The 19,992-nt window shown below is 35.2% G+C and overlaps 1 protein-coding gene across 2 annotated transcripts in view; it reads left to right on the forward strand.

Annotated features, from left to right (window-relative positions):
• TBCA (tubulin folding cofactor A) overlaps positions 1-19,992 on the forward strand; it is a 75,622-nt gene that overhangs the window by 39,664 nt on the left and 15,966 nt on the right. Inside the window, exon 2 of one of the 2 annotated variants that reach the window (XM_077867345.1) lies at positions 15,817-15,922. The exons of the other annotated variant lie outside the window; for it this stretch is intronic. Within the exon in view, the coding sequence (XP_077723471.1) occupies positions 15,817-15,922 (106 nt within the window). The remainder of the gene's footprint in view (positions 1-15,816; positions 15,923-19,992) is intronic. 2 annotated transcript variants of the gene reach the window in all.

The raw sequence follows: 19,992 nt of genomic DNA on the forward strand, positions 1-19,992 counted from the left end.
GAATTTTGATTACCGCCTCTCATTCAGGATTCCAAGTAGGTATTGTATAGAATATGGTTTGCAAGATCATGCAAGAGTGAGTGAGTGAGTTGAAAAAGTGTTCTGTGCTCGATTTAATTTGAGAGGGACTGAGATAAAGTTTAACAAGTTTCCTCATAGGATTATTCAAAAGCTTTCACTCTGTGAATCTTTAAGAGTGGACTACAGTATGCAGTATTTCCTATGCTTTATTCATAAAAATCTTTATCTTTTAACATCTCTTGGAAGAGCATGCCTTTGTTTTCTGTGAGAGAAAACAATTGTTACCACATTTGAAAATTGGCAGTTTGGTTATATTTACATGGTGAATTAGAAGATAGATTTGACCTCTACATATAAACAAGCTTGAGCCAGCTCCCATGTCTTTTTTTTAAGATTTTATTTTTAAGTAATCTCTACACCCAACATGGGACTGGAACTTACAAACCCAAGGTCAAGATCACATGCTACACAGACTGAGCCAGCCAGGTGTCCTGCCCCATGTTTTTATTTAACCCTAAGTGCTGCATTTATTACCTGGGTTTTAAGGTTGACCAGAGAAAGGTGTTTGTTAGAGGTATGTCCATATGTAATCATGGTAGCCTATCCACAGAATCAGGATCCTGAAAGATTCTATGGAATAATTCATCTGAAATAGTACAGGAAGACTGTAGAGAACAACAATTTGCAAAACATTGTGATGCTCTTAAAATGCCATAAAATCCATTGTGTATTTTTCTGGTTTGGTGAGATAGAGTTAGAGGATTTGTTTTTACATGCTAATGGATTGTTCTTGGGGCAAGAGCTAACTAAACGTAGTGGGCCTCCAGTTGTGAAAACCCAACATTTTGTATGTATGTATGTATGTATGTATTTTAGAGAGGGAGTGTGGAGGAGTAGAGGGAGAGAATCTTACGCAAGGCTCTATGCCCAGCATGGAGCCCAAAGTGGGGCTCAGTCTCATAATCCTGAGATCATGACCTTAGCAGAAATCAAGAATCAGATGCTTAACTGCCCAGGCCACTCCCTGGTACCCCAAAATGTAACATTACTGACAAACTCAGAAAGTTAGGCTGTAAAACGACTATTTTACTCCGAGTAAACAATTGAATAATAAAAGGGTGAAATATTAGAAGTATACAAACATTTTAAAAACTATAGACTGTAATTAATGAAACATAGACAAAGATTTGTAGGTCATCAAGAGTCATTGGGAATCACTAATCCTAGAATAATGCAAAAAATTTTACTATACTGACTTTTAAAACTAGATTTACTAGATGTTAAAATTGTGTCACATTCAGCTCTATATCAAGTATCATTACCAAATATTTAATCAGTTAAATACTTAAAAATTTTGCTTGAATGGAAAAAAAAGATTTAAACATGGTAAAGTACAAAATAAATACATATTTTAAATAGGCCCCTGAGCATGTACCAAATTACTGTATATGTATACCTTTAGATAGGAATACAGTATGAAAATTATTTTCAGCTCTTATATTTTTCTGAATGAAAATGATCAGTTAATGACTATTTTGTCATTCTTCTGTGATAAAGGGCCTTAAACAAGTCTTCAATATTAGTAAGAAAGCTTTGTTTCTTCTTGAACCATTTTGACCTAATGAATATATCTTAGTGTACAACAAAATGAAAAAATACGTTGTATATCAAAAGTACCTTTGTATAATGTTCTTTAACCCCAAAGCCATGAGTTTTTCTCTATCCTTAAGATCGACTAAAGAATCCCATAGTTAGCTCCCAAATGTTCTCCTCAGTAATTCCAAGAATAACTCGAGTTCATGGATCACCAAGAATAATTACTATAGTAAAATATCATTAAATTGGGCTTATTTTATAATTTGGTAAAATTCAGATAGCCTGATGTTAACTTATTTATGAGAAGTGACAGTCATGAATCAACTAAAATTATTTTCATTAAATGCTCATTTTAGTTTTGGTAAATTAATTTGGACTAACCATATACTTCATCATTTTTCTAATGTTCTAGGCAAACTGAACTGTTTCACAGAACAGAATGATGGTGTTGGAAATTGCTCTGTTCATAATACTGTCAGGGTCTTCCTTAGATGCTGCCTCAAATCCCTTTTATTTATTTTTTAAAGATTTTATTTATTCATGAGAGATAGAGAGGCTGAGACATAGGCAGAGGGAGAAGCAGGCTCCCCACAAGGAGCCCCATGTGGGACTCCATCCTGTCCCCTGGGATCACGCCCTGAGCTGAAGGCAGGCTCTCAACCGCTGAGCCACCCAGGCATCTCTCAAATCCCTTTTAGATCTAAGTTATGTTTAACAAATTTAAAGTAAATTGTGAATAATAATAGTTCAGATTTCATTCTTCCAATACCATACTGTTTAGCTAACATGTTTTCAGTTTTCTTCTTTTAATGCATCTAAGATTGAATTGGCTGGGTTTGGTTTGGTTTGGTTTGGTTTGGTTTGGTTTGGTTTGGTTTGTAGCTGCGTCACACTCTTTGGCCTATATTGAGCTTGCAAGCCAAAGCTACTTTATCTAGTACTTGTATGATTCTGAGGTTGGGAAAAAGGGTATCATTTTAGAGTGGGATGGTGAGCTCACTTTTCAACCTAGTTCAGTTGGCTGCTGGTAGGATGTCTAAATAGAGATGTTATTAAGACAGAAATAAGGGTCTGGACAGAAGGTAAAAAATCAAGTGTACAGAGAGATTTGTGATTTTTAGGTGGTAATTAAAACTGTCAAGAGGTTTTTGTATGAGATGAAGCAGCTGTGTGAGGTACTGTTACTTTTTAATACAAACTCAAGCAGAGGCTATTCACTGTTTTTAGCCCTTTCATTAATATATATTTTTCAATCTAACTGGTATCGCAAAAATCTCTAAGGGACAGTTTAGAGCTTTAGTGAAATAATTAATTTTACATTTTTGGTTTTTTAATTATTAATTCCTGATACATGTATTAGACCCTGAGATTCATAATATTGCAAAGAAAATAGGTTTTGTTTTTTTTTTTAAGATTTTATTTATTCATGAGAATACACAGGAGAGAGAGAGAGGTGGAGACACAGGCAGAGGGAGAAGCAGGCTCCATGCAGGGAGCCCAACGTGGGACTAGATCCCAGGTCTCTAGGATCAGGCCCTGGGCTGAAGGCGGCACTAAACTGCTGAGCCACCCAGGCTGCCCGTGATACTGGTTTTGTATTTGTCATGTATCATCTTAGCTGTTTATAGAATGTCCTGTCGTATTTATTAAAATTACTAAAGCATGTATTCCATTTGAGCAGTGATTATAACTTGAAATATCTCCAGTATAGGTAATTAATTGAAGAGTACTGGGAAGATGATAAGGTAACAAATACGGTAAATCACACATTTACTTTCTTTCATTTAGATACACAAGAAGTTGATAACTTGTTCCTTCCAGTAAAGGGAACTGAGCCAGTGGGGGTAGGGTGTGGGTGGCAGGTTGGTTTTCATTTTGAACTCTTTTGTACTATTCAGATTTTTAACCATAGAATGGTTTTACTTTGGGAACAGATAAAAGAAATTTAAATTTTGAAAATTGCTTTATTTCCTTCAAACATAAGGCAATATGATGTGTTAGTATTGACACTTGAAGTTAGAAGTCATAATTTCAAATCCTCATTCACCATTGCTTGGCCAACTGACATGAGGTGAGTCATTTCATCTCTGTGAATCACAGTTTCCCATTTGCCCTGCTTACTTCTCAGGATAATTGTGAGTTCACTCTGTAAACATATCTGTGAGGCACATACTCTGATAGGTGCTGAGAGGAGGAGACACCTTTTCAATCATTGAGCATCCACTATCAAGTGTAGAACTGGACAAAAATTTTGTTTTATGATTTTATTGAGAGAGAACAAGTGGAGGAGAGAGGCCATAGAGAGGAGAGGTAGACTCCCCACTAAGCAGGAAGCCCACTGTGGGGCTCAATCCCAAGACCCTTGGATCATGACCTCAACTGAAGGCAGATGCTTAACCACCTGAGCCACCCAGGAGCTCCAGAACTAGACAAAAATTTTTAACCTATTTTGATAAATCCTATATGCTATCAAGATCTGTAGGAAGTATTTACAGTAGCAGCTTGGGAGTGGCAGGGAAGAGATTAGTGTGGTCCTTCCAAAAGACAAGGACATTTGAGTTTAATTTTGAAGAATGAGTGGAGTTGGGACAGAAGGAGTGAGAAAAAGTATTTTGTTAAGAAAAAGCTCTATCTCATTTGATGTATGTTTGAGTGTAGCACATTTTTGTTTATTATAAGATAGTACTATAGCAAGTTCTTCCTTAGTTTTGCTATTCCCCAAAATTTTGGCTATAATTATTAATTGAAATTTGGGGAAATCTGACTTGACTTTACAGTGACCACGAAAGAATTAGTGGAGAATCACTAAAACTCAACCGTATTTTTAGTACATACACTTTCTATATAGACCATAAGTATTAAATCATCAGATTCTGATGTCAGTCTATAGTTCTTTCTTACTAAGGAAGTAGTGTGAATTCTTAATTCAGGGGCTAAGCCTCTAATTTGCTGTCCATTTGCATTTTCCCAAATAAGTAGATTTTTAATTCCTTGCATCTTTCTTGGTGTTTTTGTCCCAATATACTTTTGTATTTCTTCTCTGTGCTGGTATCTGTACCCTTAGTCTTCAAAAGCCCCAAATCCAAAGTTTTACACAGGTTTAGTCTTAAGTGTGAAATAGAGACTTTTGCACAAAATTAATGTGGAGTATTTGTTAAAACAGTAAAAAACATAAAATTGAGTAATTGGTAATTTCCTTTTTACTTTTTTCATGCTTATTTGTATATGGGAAGAAAAAAATGAGGTATCTCAATTTCTGAGTGATTTATTAGTTCAGAATGAATTAGTCCAAGTAAGAAAGCGTTATTTCATAATTGCAGAACAACCTTCTGCTGTTAATGACTGTTAGCTTCAGAGTAACAGAAAATCAGGCTATTTGTGGGTTAAACAGTAAGGATGTTCATCATCTCATACAATAAGAAATCTAGAGGTAGGGTGCTTTCAGAGTTGGTTAATTGAGTAGATTGATAATGATCACAAAATTCAAGTTCTCTGATATCTCACAATGACCTGTCCTTTTAGGCTGGATCCTCACATGATCCCATGGACCTGCCATCACAGATGATGATGTCTAGGGAAGAAAACAGGATTATATCTACTTATATTGCATTTACAAATTTAGCAACCTTTTCAGAACCCATCAGTGAATAGCTCTTATGTAGCTTTGGCCATAAGCTTTGTATATGAGTCACATATACATGCCTAAGCTACCATTTGGCAAGTGGCTTCTTCCTTTGAAGGACATGGCTGCTTGTATGATCATAAAATTCTGTTGGCAGGTATGAAGTGGCTGTTGGATAGGCAACCAATAATGCCTGTTGCATTTGAGCCTATTTTTAAAATGTATTCAAATGTTTAAGAATTACTTTTAAAAATAAGTGTATCACTTGTAGCTAAGAATAACTATGGAATGAAGCAGTTCTTTGGCACTGTATAGCTATGAGAACTTGGACAAGCTCCATGAACTTCAGTTTAGTTATTACTAAAATGGGAATAATAAGGGTACCTATTTTATAGGGTTGTTTTTGAGGATTTAGTGCCATGATGCATGTAGCATGCTTTGACATAGTATTTGGCCCATAGTAAATGATCACTATATGTTAACTGCTTTTATTATCATATTTAATTTTAACTTAAATGATTCAAGCTTTTGTCTAAATCTCTTGTATATTATATGGGATGCCAATATTGTAACTGTCTCTTTTTGAGTTGTAACTGTTGAACTTTATCATAGGGCTAGTTTTGGGGGAAGCAGGCTTGATGATTGCCATTGGAAGTGCTAAAACATTAAAAGTCATTTCTCCAACCTAACTTTTTATAAGCATTGCTGTTTTCAGCATGATTTTATTATTATTATTTTTTGATAAAAGTTTCATGAAATAATATGTAGCTTGTATTCATTTCTGAAATATTGGTTCTGGGTCAGTTCTATTTAAATATAAAGACTTTTAAAAACATTGTAGGGAGGGATAATTAACAAGTGACTATAGAATGGGAATGATACTGAAATAGGACTATAAGTATTTGGGCCCTTGATAAAAGTTTATTTTCTTCCTTATCTCTCGCACAGTAAACATCTCAAAAGTATTGTTTGTTTGTTCAGAGACAGAAGAGGTTGTTAATAGCTAGGTCAGTAGAGGAGAATGGTACCAATCAGGAAAAAGGAAATCATGCTAGGGATTTCAATCAAACAGGGATTTAATACAGGAAATTGGCTAAACAGGTGTTGATAAAACTTTTATAAAATGCTAAAATTTTATTGGCTGGCCAGAGGTCATCTTAGCCATCACTTATATCATGGTTTTTATGAGAAAAAAAAAATAGGTAGGCATACCTTAGCTTTTAAACAGACATTAAAAACACAAATCAGACAAATGGGGAAAGATGTATTTTGCTCATAGTTCTATTGTAAAGGTTGAAAATGAATAACTAGATTATATATTGTCTTAAATATGGTGTATAGCAAAGGATTATTGTTTTGTTTTTTTCCCCAGTGGATCCTATGCTGCCCAAAGGAGATTATTCTTGCAAAACTAAGTTAAATGAATTTTCCTTTTCATAATTGCTTCATATTACAACCATAACTAGAGGGGGTGGGGAAGAGTGCTTTTCTTGGAGTTTCCAGTTGTCTTTTTTTTTTTTTTTCTTTTAATTGAGAATGGGGGAAAAAGCCACATGACTTCTCTTCTATCTTCAACTCATTGTATTTGTTCCTTAGAATCTATTCCATTCTTCTTCTTAAAGATACTCTTACAGATTCCACACTAAGATTTTAGGCCAGGCCTACAGGATAGTTTTAATCCTGGGATTTTTTTTTTCTTCATTAGACCATTACATGTTTTTTTTTAAGATTTTATTTATTCATGAGAGACACACAGAGAGAAAGGGGGGCAGAGACACAGGCAGAGGGAGAAGCAGGCTCCATGCAGGGAGCCCGACGTGGGACTGGATCCCGGGTCTCCAGGATCACGCCCTGGGCTGAAGGCAGGCGCTAAACCGCTCAGCCACCCAGGGATCCCCATTACATTTATTTGACCATGATTTTTTTTTCTTGATTTTTATCTTCAGTTTGCTGGAGTACATTCTTAAGTAAATTTCTCAGAAAGGAGGAATTGCAGATAAACTTCCTGAATTTTTTTTTATAGAACTAATGACTATGACTTATTTCATCAGTTATCCGTATGACTTATTGTCTCCTTCAAATCTTAACTCCCATAACCTCTTCTCAAAAAGGCCTTCCCTGACCATTGTATTTTAAATTGCAAATAAATAAATAAATAAATAGCAAATCCCATATATTCCCAATCTTTCTTTACTGCTTCTTCTCTTAAAGTACTTTTATCACATTCAAACATACTGTATGTTTTGCTTATTTATTTATTTATTGTTTCCCCACTAAAAAGTGCTATATGGTAAAGATTTTTGTAGTTTTGTTCACTGTTATATCCTTGATATATAAAATCATGCCTGGGCAGCCCGGGTGGCTCAGCGGTTTAGCGCCACCTTCAGCCCAGGGCTGGATCCTGGAGACCCAGGATCAAGTCCCATGTCCGGCCCCCTGCATGGAGCCTCTCCCTCTGCCTGTGTCTCTGCCTCTCTCGCTCCCTCTCTGTGTGTCTGTCATGAATAAATAAATAAAATCTTTAAAAATAAATAAAAATAAATAAAAAATCACGCCTGGCACATAGTAGCCCCTCAGTGAATGATTGCTGGGTGAGTTAGTGAATGTATCCCTCACTATTAAAATTATAAATCCGAGTCATTAATCATTTTCTCTTAGAACTTTAAAGGGATTGCTCCATTGTCTTCTGTTATCTAGTGTAAAATATAATGTCAATCTCTTTTTTTCTTTTTCCTTTTATGGGTGACTTATTTTCTCTTTAAAAGCTTTCTTTTTCATGGATCTCTGGGAATTTTTATCAGTGTACATAGATGTGGGTTTTTTTCATTGATTCTGTTTGGTACTTAGGAGGCTCTTTAAATTAAGATTATTGTTTCTTTTCCAGCTTTGGGAAGTTTTATTCTTTAAAAAAAAATTCTTATCCTACTTTTTTTCTGTAAAATATAGTGTCTGATAAGAAATTAGAGCAATTCTTTTTCCAATAAGCCAGTGATCATTTACTGATGAATACTCCTTTTCCTACTGATGTGATAAGCCACTTTGCCATTCATTATTATTAGTAATAAATGAAATATAAATATTAAGTCAGTCTATCCTATTGTAGCCAATTTGGTATTTCATTTTAGTCACAGAAGACAGAATGCCAGATTTCACTCTTTAAGTGTCAATAAACATATCAAACCTTAAAGAGATATAAAACCAAAAAGAGAAAAATATGGAAAATGGTACAGGAAAGGAAAAGATAAATTTAATAATCAGTAGGAGCTGTAGATAGTAAATATTATGTAGTAAAATATTACACATCCATAAACTTTATGAATAGGGATGTTCATTACAGTATTATTTATAATATGGGAATGGGCTAAATGTCCAATTAGGTAATACTTTATTAAGCTCTCATACTGGCACTGTGAAATGCTTTGCAACCACTAACAGCTATATTTTTCAAAGAATGCTTAGTAATATTGAAAATGATACATTGAGCATAGCATAAAGTATAAACTTGTTGAATCATTATATTTGTATACCTGAAAGTAATATAATAATATATGTCAACTATGATAAAAAAGAAAGAAAATCATACATTATCCCAATTGTTTGCATATACACACATACACATAAATTTTTACACATGTGTTTAAAGAAAAGGACTAGCGGAAAATATTCAAAATGTTAATACAGGTCCGTAATCCCATATATGAAACCACTGGGCCAATATGTATTTCTGAATTTCAGATTTTTTAGATTTTAGAACAGAAATATGTTTTCATATCATCTGGAGAAGTACTTTATAATCAAAAACATATTTCTTTAGTGAAACATGACTCTTCACATTAAGTAGAATATATCAAGTTTATAATTTCATGTCAGTGGAGATTATATTTTGCTGCTAAATCAGTCTGTGCCTACTATGTATAAAGGTCACGAGTTTCACCTAATCCTCTCTTTAAAGAACGGAAGATCTAACGTAAACTGGCTTCATTGTAATGTGACAAACACTTTGGTAGTTAAGAGAAGTTGGATAGAATTAAGTAGAGGTCTTCTAAGTCAGGATTCAGCAACCTGTTTTGTAAAGGAACAATTTATATATGTTTATATATATTATTTATATATATAATATATATTATTTATATATAAAACTTATATATAAATACATATATATTTTTTAAAGATTTTATTCATTTATTCATGACACAGAGAGAGAGAGACACAGTCAGAGGGAGAAGCAGGCTCCATGCAGGGAGCCCAATGCGGGACTCGATCCTGGGTCTCCAGGATCAGGCCCTGGGCTGAAGGCAGCGCTAAATCACTGAGCCACCTGGCTGCTCTAGTATATATTTTAGGCTAGGTGGGCCATACAGTTCTATCACAACTACTCATCTCCGCTGTCATTGCATGAAAATAGTCAGGGATGGTATATAGATGAACAAGTGTGGCTGGACACAAAAATTTCAATTCCATATGATTTTTACATGTCACAAAATATTTTAACTTTTGTTAACCATTTGAAAATACGGAATTTCATATTAAAAATATTTTTTAAATCACAAAACTCATTTGTAGCTCTCAAATATACAAAACAAGTGGCAGGCAAGATTTTGTTCATTGGCCATAGTTTGCCAATCCTTTTCTAAGACTTTGAATTACAGGATGTTAATTGAATGAGCTTCTTCCGGTTAGCCTATCAATCTCAGCTACTTTCATTTACTAGGAGAGTTTAGTAATAACCTCCTGGGTTTTAGGAATAGTGAAAATGTAGGGGCTCCTGGGTGGGTCTGTCAGTTAAGCTTCTGCCTTCAGCTCACGTCACGATCTCAGGGTCCTGGGATCAAGCACTTCCCCCAGGGAAAGCTGCTTCTCCTCCTCCCACCCCCACATGAATGCATGCTTGCTCTCTCTCAAATAAGACGGTTTTAAAAGAAAGGAATAGTGAAAATGTCACTACTAATCCCAGTGGTTTCTGAGTATCCTTGATATTCTGAATAATAATCATGATGATAAAAAGATAATAAAAAAACAACGATAACACTGTTGCATTGATGATATGCAAGTTACTCCAGCAAAGATTCCAAACTTATTGGCTTCCAAGGACCAAGTGTAAGGCCTGAATGTTTGGAAACAGGAAGTTGTGTGAATTGGAAAAAGTGAATAGGGTTGCCTCATCTGAAAAAAGTAGTAGCCACTACTTAGCTCCATCCAGTAGAGGGAAAGAAACCCCAGTGTTCTCCTACAAAAAACATTCAAGAGAAATCCAGACTTAATATATAAGTTAAATTAAGTTTCCTAGTTGTTTAATGTGGTAACAAATCTGTTTTTGTTTATTCTTTTTAACATTGTGAATCAAAAGCATTTTTAGGACTCGTTTAAGCATGCTGGCAACATTTGCCATCTGTGTCCCAGCAAGTTTCTGTTTAAAAGGAACTCTTAGAGAATTATCTATAGTGATATGCATTAATGAGTTTTTTTTTTAATTTTTTTAAATTTATTTATGATAGTCACAGAGAGAGAGAGGCGCAGAGACACAGGCAGAGGGAGAAGCAGGCTCCATGCACCAGGAGCCCGATGTGGGATTCGATCCCGGGTCTCCAGGATCGCGCCCTGGGCCAAAGGCAGGCGCCAAACCGCTGCGCCACCCAGGGATCCCCATTAATGAGTTTATTTTGAAATCTTAAATCTTAGAGGATATTTTTATCTTAATAATGAAAACTACTTTTTATTTTATTATTTTTAAAAGATTTTATTTATTTATTCATGAGAGACACACAGAGAGAGGCAGAGACACAGGCAGAGGGAGAAGCAGACTCCATGCAGGGAGCCCTACATGGGACTTGATCCCAGGTCTCCGGGATCAGGCCCTGTGCTGAAGGCAGCGCTTATCTGCTGAGCCACCCGGGCTGCCCTGAAAACTACTTTTAAAGCAGTTTTTAAAACTGTGTCAAATGCTCATTTCTTATACATGATGTTCACAATCTTCAACTGTCATAAGTCCCAAGTGTGAATATATCCAGTAAGTACAGTACTTGTGGCTGACTTTGTGGTTACAAGCTGCTTTGTTGTTGTTGTTAATGCTTTTTGAGATATAATTGACATACCGTACAAATCACCTATGTAAAGTATATAATCCATTTAGTATAGTCATAGAGTTGTACAGCTGTTACCACAATCATTTTTAGAACAGTTCACCCCCAAAAAGAAACCTCAAACCTTTTATTATCCTTGCAGTTCTTTCCTCAGCTTTTCTAGTCTGGTCAACCAGGACTAGAGACTTGCATCTCTGTAGATTTGCCTATTCCAGATATATCCTATAAATAGTCATAATATGTGGTGTTTTCTGTCTGGCTCCTTTCACTTAGTGTAATGTTTTCAAGGTTCATCCATGTTGTAGCATAAATCAGTACTTCATTTCTTTTATTGCTAAATATTATTCTGTTGTATGGGTATATCATATTGCATTTGTTCCATCAGTTGATGGGCTTTTGAGTTGTTTACACATTTTGCCTATTCATAATGCTATGAACATTCATGTACAAGTTTTTATGTGGCCGTATGTTTTTATTTCTCTTGAGTGTACACTAAGGAATGTAATTACTGGTATATGTGGTAACTGTGTTGAACTTTTTAAGGAGTCGCCAAACTTCAAAAGCAACTGTACCAATTTGCATTCCTACCAGCAGTGTTGGATGGTTTCAATTTTTCTACATCCTTGTCAGCAACACTTATTATTATCTGACTTTTTTTCCCTGATTTTTTCATTATAGTCATTCTAATGAGTATGAAGTGATATCCTACTGTCGTTTTGTACATTTCCCTGATAACTAATGAAGTTGAGCATCTTTTCATGTGTTTGCTAGGCATTTGTATATATTTGGAGAAATGTCTGTTCAGATTCCCTTTAGCCATTTTTAGTTGGGTTGGTTTTTTATTGAATTATTAAGTTTTTTATAGATTCTGGATACAAGTTTCTTATCCAATATATGGTTTTCAAATATTTTCATTCTGTTGTATTTTTCACTTTCCTGATAGTGTCCTTTGAAGCACAAAAGTTTTTAATTTTGACAGAAGTCAATTTATTTCTTTTTTTCTTACAGTTTTGGTGTCATAAAAATTCACAGTCATCAAGATTTAGTTGTAAAAAAAAGATTTACCCTGTTTTCTTGCAAAAGCTTTATAATCTTAGCCTTTTAGATCTTTGATCCATTTTGAGTTAATTTTTTGATATGGTTGGTAAAATGGGGAGGTGGGGTAGAAATCACAGACTTTAACTTCAAAACTCAAATTTGATATGTCTGAAAATACTAATAAGTACGCAAATAAGTAGCAGGAAATACCTGATATTAGGCTGCCAAAATACTAATCATTAAGGCTCAGTGAAGAATGCATGGGATTTATTACGCTATTTTCTCTAGATTTTTTTGTTTGAAAATATCCATGACAATGTTTTTCTTAATATCAACCTATTACAGTTTCTTACTATCATTAATTACATTGGCCTATCATCCTGTATCCTTAGCTTTGTATTAGACTTTTAGTTATTAGATGGCCCCAAGAACAAGTTTAGTTATTACTATAAAAATCTTACAGTAAGAAAAACTACAAAATAAGGACAAATTAAGCTAAAATTTTTAATCTCAAGGTCTCTAAATTCTTGATATACCCAAAACTTTTATTCTATTTAGAATTTTATGAATAGTATGTTTAAATATGTTGTATACAAACTTGTGTAGTTTACAGATGCCTACAATGTACGTCTCAAACTTCTGTTGAAGGGCAACTGTTCTGGATATTACTGGGTGGGGAAAAGTCCTTTTTGCCTCAAGTAAGCTTTTCATTGAAAAAAGTTAAACTGACTTCCCTACTACCGGACTTCTTAGGATCTTTTAATATGCAAATACAAATCTTAAATGTTTAAAACTTGGCACACAGTGTTTGTTTTTTAGAAAGTACGCACATTGGCATTCTTCTCTTTGTAAATAGAACAAGTAGAAAACCAACAAACATAAAAAATTGACACCATCAAATTGCCGGATCTAATTGACATTTATAGAATACGCCATTCAACAATACAAAAATACACATTCTTTGTTTTTTTGTTTTGGGAGAGGAGTAAAGGGAGAGAAGAAAAGAATCTTAAGCAGTCTTCTTGCCCATCACAGAGCCCCATGCCTGGCTCAGTCTCACAAGCCAGAGAGGATGACCTGAGCCAAAATCAAGAGTCAGACACTTAACCGACCAAGCCACCCAGATGTCCCAGCAAGCAATATTTTTTAAGCTTACTTGTATACCATGGAGTAGTTTGGAAAACACCATACTACATATTTAAAAATCGTGTTAATGCCATTCTTATATTATTAAGTAATTTAAGTTGATTTATCACTCCCCTAATGATTGTCATTTCGTAAATTTTTCCTTATTATGTCTATCCTTTTCTATTGCTCTTCGTTTTATAATTTCCTCTCATGTATTTGTCTAATTACTGAAAGTGACCAGATTTTGAAATTGCTGTTTCTCTGTGGTTTGCTGTTTCTCTGTTGGTGTGGATTTGTAACACTAATGGAAAATATTTTCAGTTAATTATGCCTTTAAAGTATAATAAATTATGACACATATGTATTATGTTAACTATGGCGTTTACAAAGCTTGCAAAAGAGATCAGTGTTTAGAGAATTAAAAAGATTAGATATATTTTGGTATCTTTCTAAGAATTTTGCTTTATTCCAGAAAATTTAGAAAATATTGCTAAAGGAATAGCTAGCAAATTTTATTACTCAAAATTGAAAAAACTGGTGAACTTTAATCCAAATCAGGAAAGATGGCACCATTACAATGGAGAAGCATATGAGGATGATGAACATCATCCTAGGGGTGGTGTTCAGTGTCAGACCTCTTAATGAGGCCAGTGAATAATACTTAACTATTGGCATTTTATATGAAGTGTAGTAAATGGGTGAAGGACTATAATCATAGTCCATTACTTGTGATTGTTTTTTCTATTAATATTCAGCTATTAGGAATGTTATAAAAGTCAAATGAAGAATAAGCTCAAATGTAAAAGCTCAAAAAAAGTTTAACTCCCAGCTGACTCCCCCTACCCCACATCATTAGAAGTTCCTCCTTGGATAACCAGAAATAGTACTTTCCCAAGTGTCCTTTATTATTTGTTTCTTAAGTATCCTCTGTTATTTGTTTATATTCATTGCAACATAAAATTTTATATTTTGTACCTATTATTTGCTTTGTTTTTTTTTTTTTTTTTTTCCACTGTGAGTTACTTCAGGACGAGTGCATGAAGGTCCTATAATACTCTACTGTAAATATTATTATCATTTTATTATATTTTCTTTTATCTATGTCAGTGACACAAGATCATGAAAGACAGAATGAGCCTTGCTTGCACACCTCAAAATTCCAAACTGGACCATATTTTTAGTTTTTTAATATTTAGTTTGTAGTTTATGTGGGGATTTAAATCCAAATTTAAAATCTGATTTGGAAGCTTTTCAAGTAGTATAACAAAAGTACTTTTTTCTTTTTAGATTTCTGAACTTATATTAAGACCCCCCCTTGGAAGGAAGGCCTGGGTGGCTCAGCAGTTGGGCATCTGCCTTTGGCAGATCGAGTCCCCCATTGAGCTCCTTGCAGGGAGCCTGCTTCTCCCCTCTGCCTGTGTCTCTGTGCCTCTCTCTCTCTCTCTCTCTCTCTTTCTCTCTTAAGAATAAATAAATAAAATCCTAAAAAAAAAAGACCCCCTTAGAATATGAAAATTATATTTTGAGGGGCACCTTGGTGGCTCAATTGGTTAAGCCTCCAGCTCTTGGTTCCCACTCAGATTACCATCTTGGTGTGGTGAGGTCGAGCCCTATTGTGGGGCTCTGCGCTTGGCAGGGAGCCTGCTTGAGATTCTTTCCCCCTTTGCCCCTCCTCTGGTGCACATGCACTCTTTCTCTCTCTAAAATAAATAAATACATAAATAAATAAAATCTTTTTCAAAAAAACATGTTTTGAAATCCACTTAAAGATCTTTATTGCAAATGATTAGACAAAAACCAGTCCCTCACACAAGGAAGGTCAGGCATAAAATTAAATGAATAGTAAATACTTATTAAACGATTTTATTGCTGAAAACAATATAATCTTTCTTTGTTTTGGACTTGGCATGCAATATACCAATTGTTTTTTCCAGTAAGCTGAGCTTTTTCCATTATGTTGTTTCAAGTACATGTATACAAGTTTGAAAATACATATCTATTAATAAAGAAGGAAGACAAAGGCTAGTACATAATAATTTTGAGTGTTTTTACATTTTAAATAAATTATTATAGTGGAACATGTTTTTAATTAAAAATTTGAGAGCTTCATGCTTTGAAGATTACACTTGGTTTAGACAAGTATAGGACTTAAGGGTTTGAGGATCAGACTTAGATCTATGGCTAGAGTATTTTTCTTTCTTCTCCTCCTTATCTAGTACACATACTTTGGTATTTTAAGTATATTTTATATTTACATAGTTTCTTTGTCTCCTATGATCTGTTTGCTAGAGAGAAAATTAATCCTTGGAACCATTTTTGGTTTATTTATAGATTGGTCAAAGAAAAAATGATGTATGAAAAAGAAGCAAAACAACAAGAAGAAAAGATTGAAAAAATGAAAGCTGAAGATGGTGAAAATTATGCCATTAAAAAGCAGGTAAAACTGTATCTTTAATAATAATAGCTAACATTTATAGGATACCATGTTAACTAATATATTAACATCCCTTTGAGAAGGTGCTATTATTTTTTTCTTTACTATTAAAACATCCATTTAAAAATACAGAAACATAGGTTACATAGTTTGCCCAAGGTCACACAACCACCAAGCAGCATAGCTAAGATTTGAATACAGGAGTTCTGGGTCCAGAATTTGTACTTTTTTTTTTTTTTTTTTAAGAATATATTTATTTGAGAGAGAGAGCGCAAAAGAGAGTACAAGCAAAGGGAGAGGGAGAAGCAGACTCGATTCCAGGACCCTGGGATCATGACTTGAGCTGAAGGCAGGTACCCAACTGACTGAGCCACCCAGGTGCCCTTAAAATTTGTACTCTTGGGGATCCCTGGGTGGCTCAGCAGTTTAGCGCCTGCCTTCCACCCAGGGCGTGATCCTGGAGTCCTGGAATCAAGTCCCACATCAAGCTCCCAGCATGGAGCCTGCTTCTCCCTCTGCCTTTGTCTCTGCTTCTCTCTCTCTCTCTCTCTCTCTCATGAATAAATAAATAAAATCTTAAAGTTTTTTTGTACTCTTAACCATTAAGCTATACTGCCTCTACATTTTAAGTATTAAATATAAAAATTGGAGGCACCTGCCTGGCTTAGCAGAGCATGAGACTCTGGACCTCAGGGTTGTGAGTTTTGGCCCCACATAGGTTGTAGAGATTACTAAAATATGATAATAAACTTAAAAATATGTAATATATAAATGGCCTAATCTTGTGTTAAATGTACTTGTATATTAAATTTACAAGTATTTTCCCCAAACTGATGTGAAGACCACCAACATAAATACGTGTATTATACTTGAGTAGCTTTTTCTGATTATCCTCATGACAAATTTCAGTCTCCTTTGTACTACATACAAGACTCTCCCTAATTTTGGTATCTTCTTATCCAACCTTATCTCTTGCTATTCTTGGACCTCTTAGGTCCTGCCCTTTTGTTTCTTGAACATGCTCTTTTCCTTTGCCTCTGACATAAGTATGAGATGCTCTTCCTATTTCTCCTACCTACCTTTTCCTTATAAATTCCTGTTTATCTTTTAAACATCCCCTACCCTCTACCTCAACACTGATAATGATACTCCTCCTCTGTTCTCTGATAACATCTTACTTATTCCCATCAGAGCATTTTTTGAATAGTTACTCTTGGCCGACACTTGTTTCATAATTCCTTGGGAAAATAGAAGCCATTGGGAACTTTGTCTTTTTCCAACCATAAAATCTTTCAGCCTATCTGCATCTGTACCTGTACTGCCTTCCTTCCTATTAGAAATTAAGAAAACCGGGATTCCTGGGTGACTCAGCGGTTTGGCACCTGCCTTTGGCCCAGGGCGTGATCCCGGAGTCCCGGGATCAAGTCCCACGTCGGGCTCCTGGCATGGAGCCTGCTTCTCCCTCTGCCTGTGTCTCTGCCTCTCTCTCTCTCTCTCTCTCTCTCTCTATGTCTGTCATGAATTAATAAATAAAACCTTTTAAAAAAAATTAAGAAAACCTTAATTTAGTTTTTAGAAGACCCTGCTGCCTTCCTTTATGTGTAGTAGATCAGAGAACATTTGTGTTTAAGATTTTTGTAAATTTCCAGTAAATTGAGGGAAAACTGTAAACAGATTTGTAGATATAACATGTCACCTGATATGCTGACTTTCATGAACTAACTGTTCTTCATAAGGATTTACATATGGAATATAAATTTTTGATTCTTAGATTATGATGGTTAAATGCTTTATTTATATCACTCTTGCGCCTCTCTCACAATGTCCTCTATTGTTTCCCAACATCTAGTAAGAAATAGTATGACATAGTATATGACTTTTTGTCATCCAGGTTCTTTTCAGTCAAGCTTATTTTCTCACATGTGTAGCTCCTGACCTCAGGTTTTTCTTTGCCCTGTTCTTTTGATCACTAGTAATGTATTGAAAGGCCCCTGGATGGCTCAATGGTTGCCTGTCTGCCTTTGGCTCAGGTCGTGGTCCCAGAGTCCCTCATCGCACTCCCCACAGGGAGCCTTCTTCCTCTGCTTCTGTCTCTGCCTCTCTCGCATGAATAAATAAAACTTTTAAAAAACAAAACGGCCATGTAGCTAGAATAGAAGTTGAAAGTTACTAGAATGGAGAATAAATGTGTTCTCTTTCTAAATAAAATTCTACAAATAATGTCATAGATAATCAATCTTTTTTTAATATTTATATATTGGAAAAAAATAAAATTTATATATTGATCATCCTTCAATAAATATACTACTTTATAGGTAAGGATTAACTCTTTTCTTGAATCTTCTGTTCTCATTGTTATTTAAAAGTACTAGCCATTTAACTACATTATCATTGACTACATATGCAGATGTAAAAAGGAGAAAATTTTTGTTAAAAATCCTTTTGGGGCGCCTAGGTGGCTGAGTCATTTAAGCATCCAACTCTTGGTTCTGAGGTCAGTGCAGGTCATGATCTCATGGGTTGTGAGATTGAGCCCTGCCTTGGCTCCGTGATCAGTACAGAGAGTCTATGTGAAGATTCTCTCCCTCTACCTCTTGCTCCAAGTGTGTGCACATGCATGCTCACTCTTCCCCCCCCCCCCCCCCGCAAATAAATAAAATCTTTAAAAAAATCCTTTCTGCCCTCAGCCTTGTTAAAAGTATCTCTTGTCACAATGGTCATGTTTTATAATATGATTTCTTAGATTCCTAGTCAACCTAGCACTTATATTCAAAAATACCATCCCATATTTAATTACAAAACAATAAATCTTTCTGTTTACCCCTATTGTTAACTGTAGCATATATAGTTGTCAGTTGCAGTTTTGTCTCATGAAACTTTTTCTTTAACCCAACCCACATACTTTTCTCAATTCCTTTTCCTAGCTTAGCTATACTACGGCCAGCCATTCATATTTTTTATTATATGCAACAAGAATTGCTTTGCCAAGAACACTACTGTATTCCTGTTTGCCTAGGACTTTAATTTTATTAATAGTTTCTTTATATCTGTTGTGCCCCTCATAGAAAATACCAAGAAGACCAAGTGCTGCATTTTACAGATTCTCTACTTGTCTCCCTGTATTTCCTCCTCTTCTGAGCTAAATCCCCACATTAGCCACTTCTTCTAACATGGCTCTTTTCTCACTCGGATCCGTTTTTTTCTGGCTTTCATGGATCTTCTGAACTGTCCATATCTTATAATACACATTTATGGGGCATCTGGTGGCACAATTAAGTGTCCAACTCTTGGTTTTGGTTCAGGTTGTGATCCCAGGGTTGTAAGATCAAGCCCCACATTAGGCTCTAAGCTTCTGGTGGGGGGCGGGGGTCTGCTTGGGATTCTCTTTCCCTCTGCTCTCCACACCCCCATGCCCCCTCCCATTTTTTTAAAAAAGTAATAACATATTTATTATGCTATCAGTCCCTACCAAACTTCTCACCTCTAATTGGTTGTCAAAATTGGCCTTTCCTGAAAGGGAAACAAAAGCAATAATGAACTGTTGGGACTTCATCAGGATAAAAAGCTTTTGCACGGGGATGCCTGGGTGGCTCAGCAGTTGAGCGTCTGCCTTTGGCTCAGAGCGTGATCCTGAAGTTCCAGGATCAGGTTCCCTCCATGAAGCCTGCTTCTCCCTCTGCCTGTCTCTGTCCTTCTCTCTGTGTCTCTCATGAATAAATAAAATCTTAAAAAGAAAAAAAACCTTCTGCATAGCAAAGGAAACAGTCAACAAAACTCAAAGGCAGCTTCCAGAATGAGAGAAGATATTTGCAAATGACACATCAGATAAAGGGCTAGTGTCCAAGATATATAAAGAACGTATCAAACTTAACTTAAACCCAAAAAACAAACAATCCAGTCGAGAAATGAGCAGAAGACATGAACAGATATTTCTTCAAAGACCTACACATGGCGAATAAGCACATAAGAAAATGTTCCACATCACTTGTCACTGGGGGAAAGACAAATAGATATACCACTTTACACCAGAGAGAATGACTAAAATTAACAAGACAGGAAATGACAAATGTTGG

The sequence above is a fragment of the Canis aureus genome, chromosome 2 (assembly GCF_053574225.1).
Source record: "Canis aureus isolate CA01 chromosome 2, VMU_Caureus_v.1.0, whole genome shotgun sequence".
NCBI classification, from domain to species: Eukaryota; Metazoa; Chordata; class Mammalia; order Carnivora; family Canidae; genus Canis; species Canis aureus.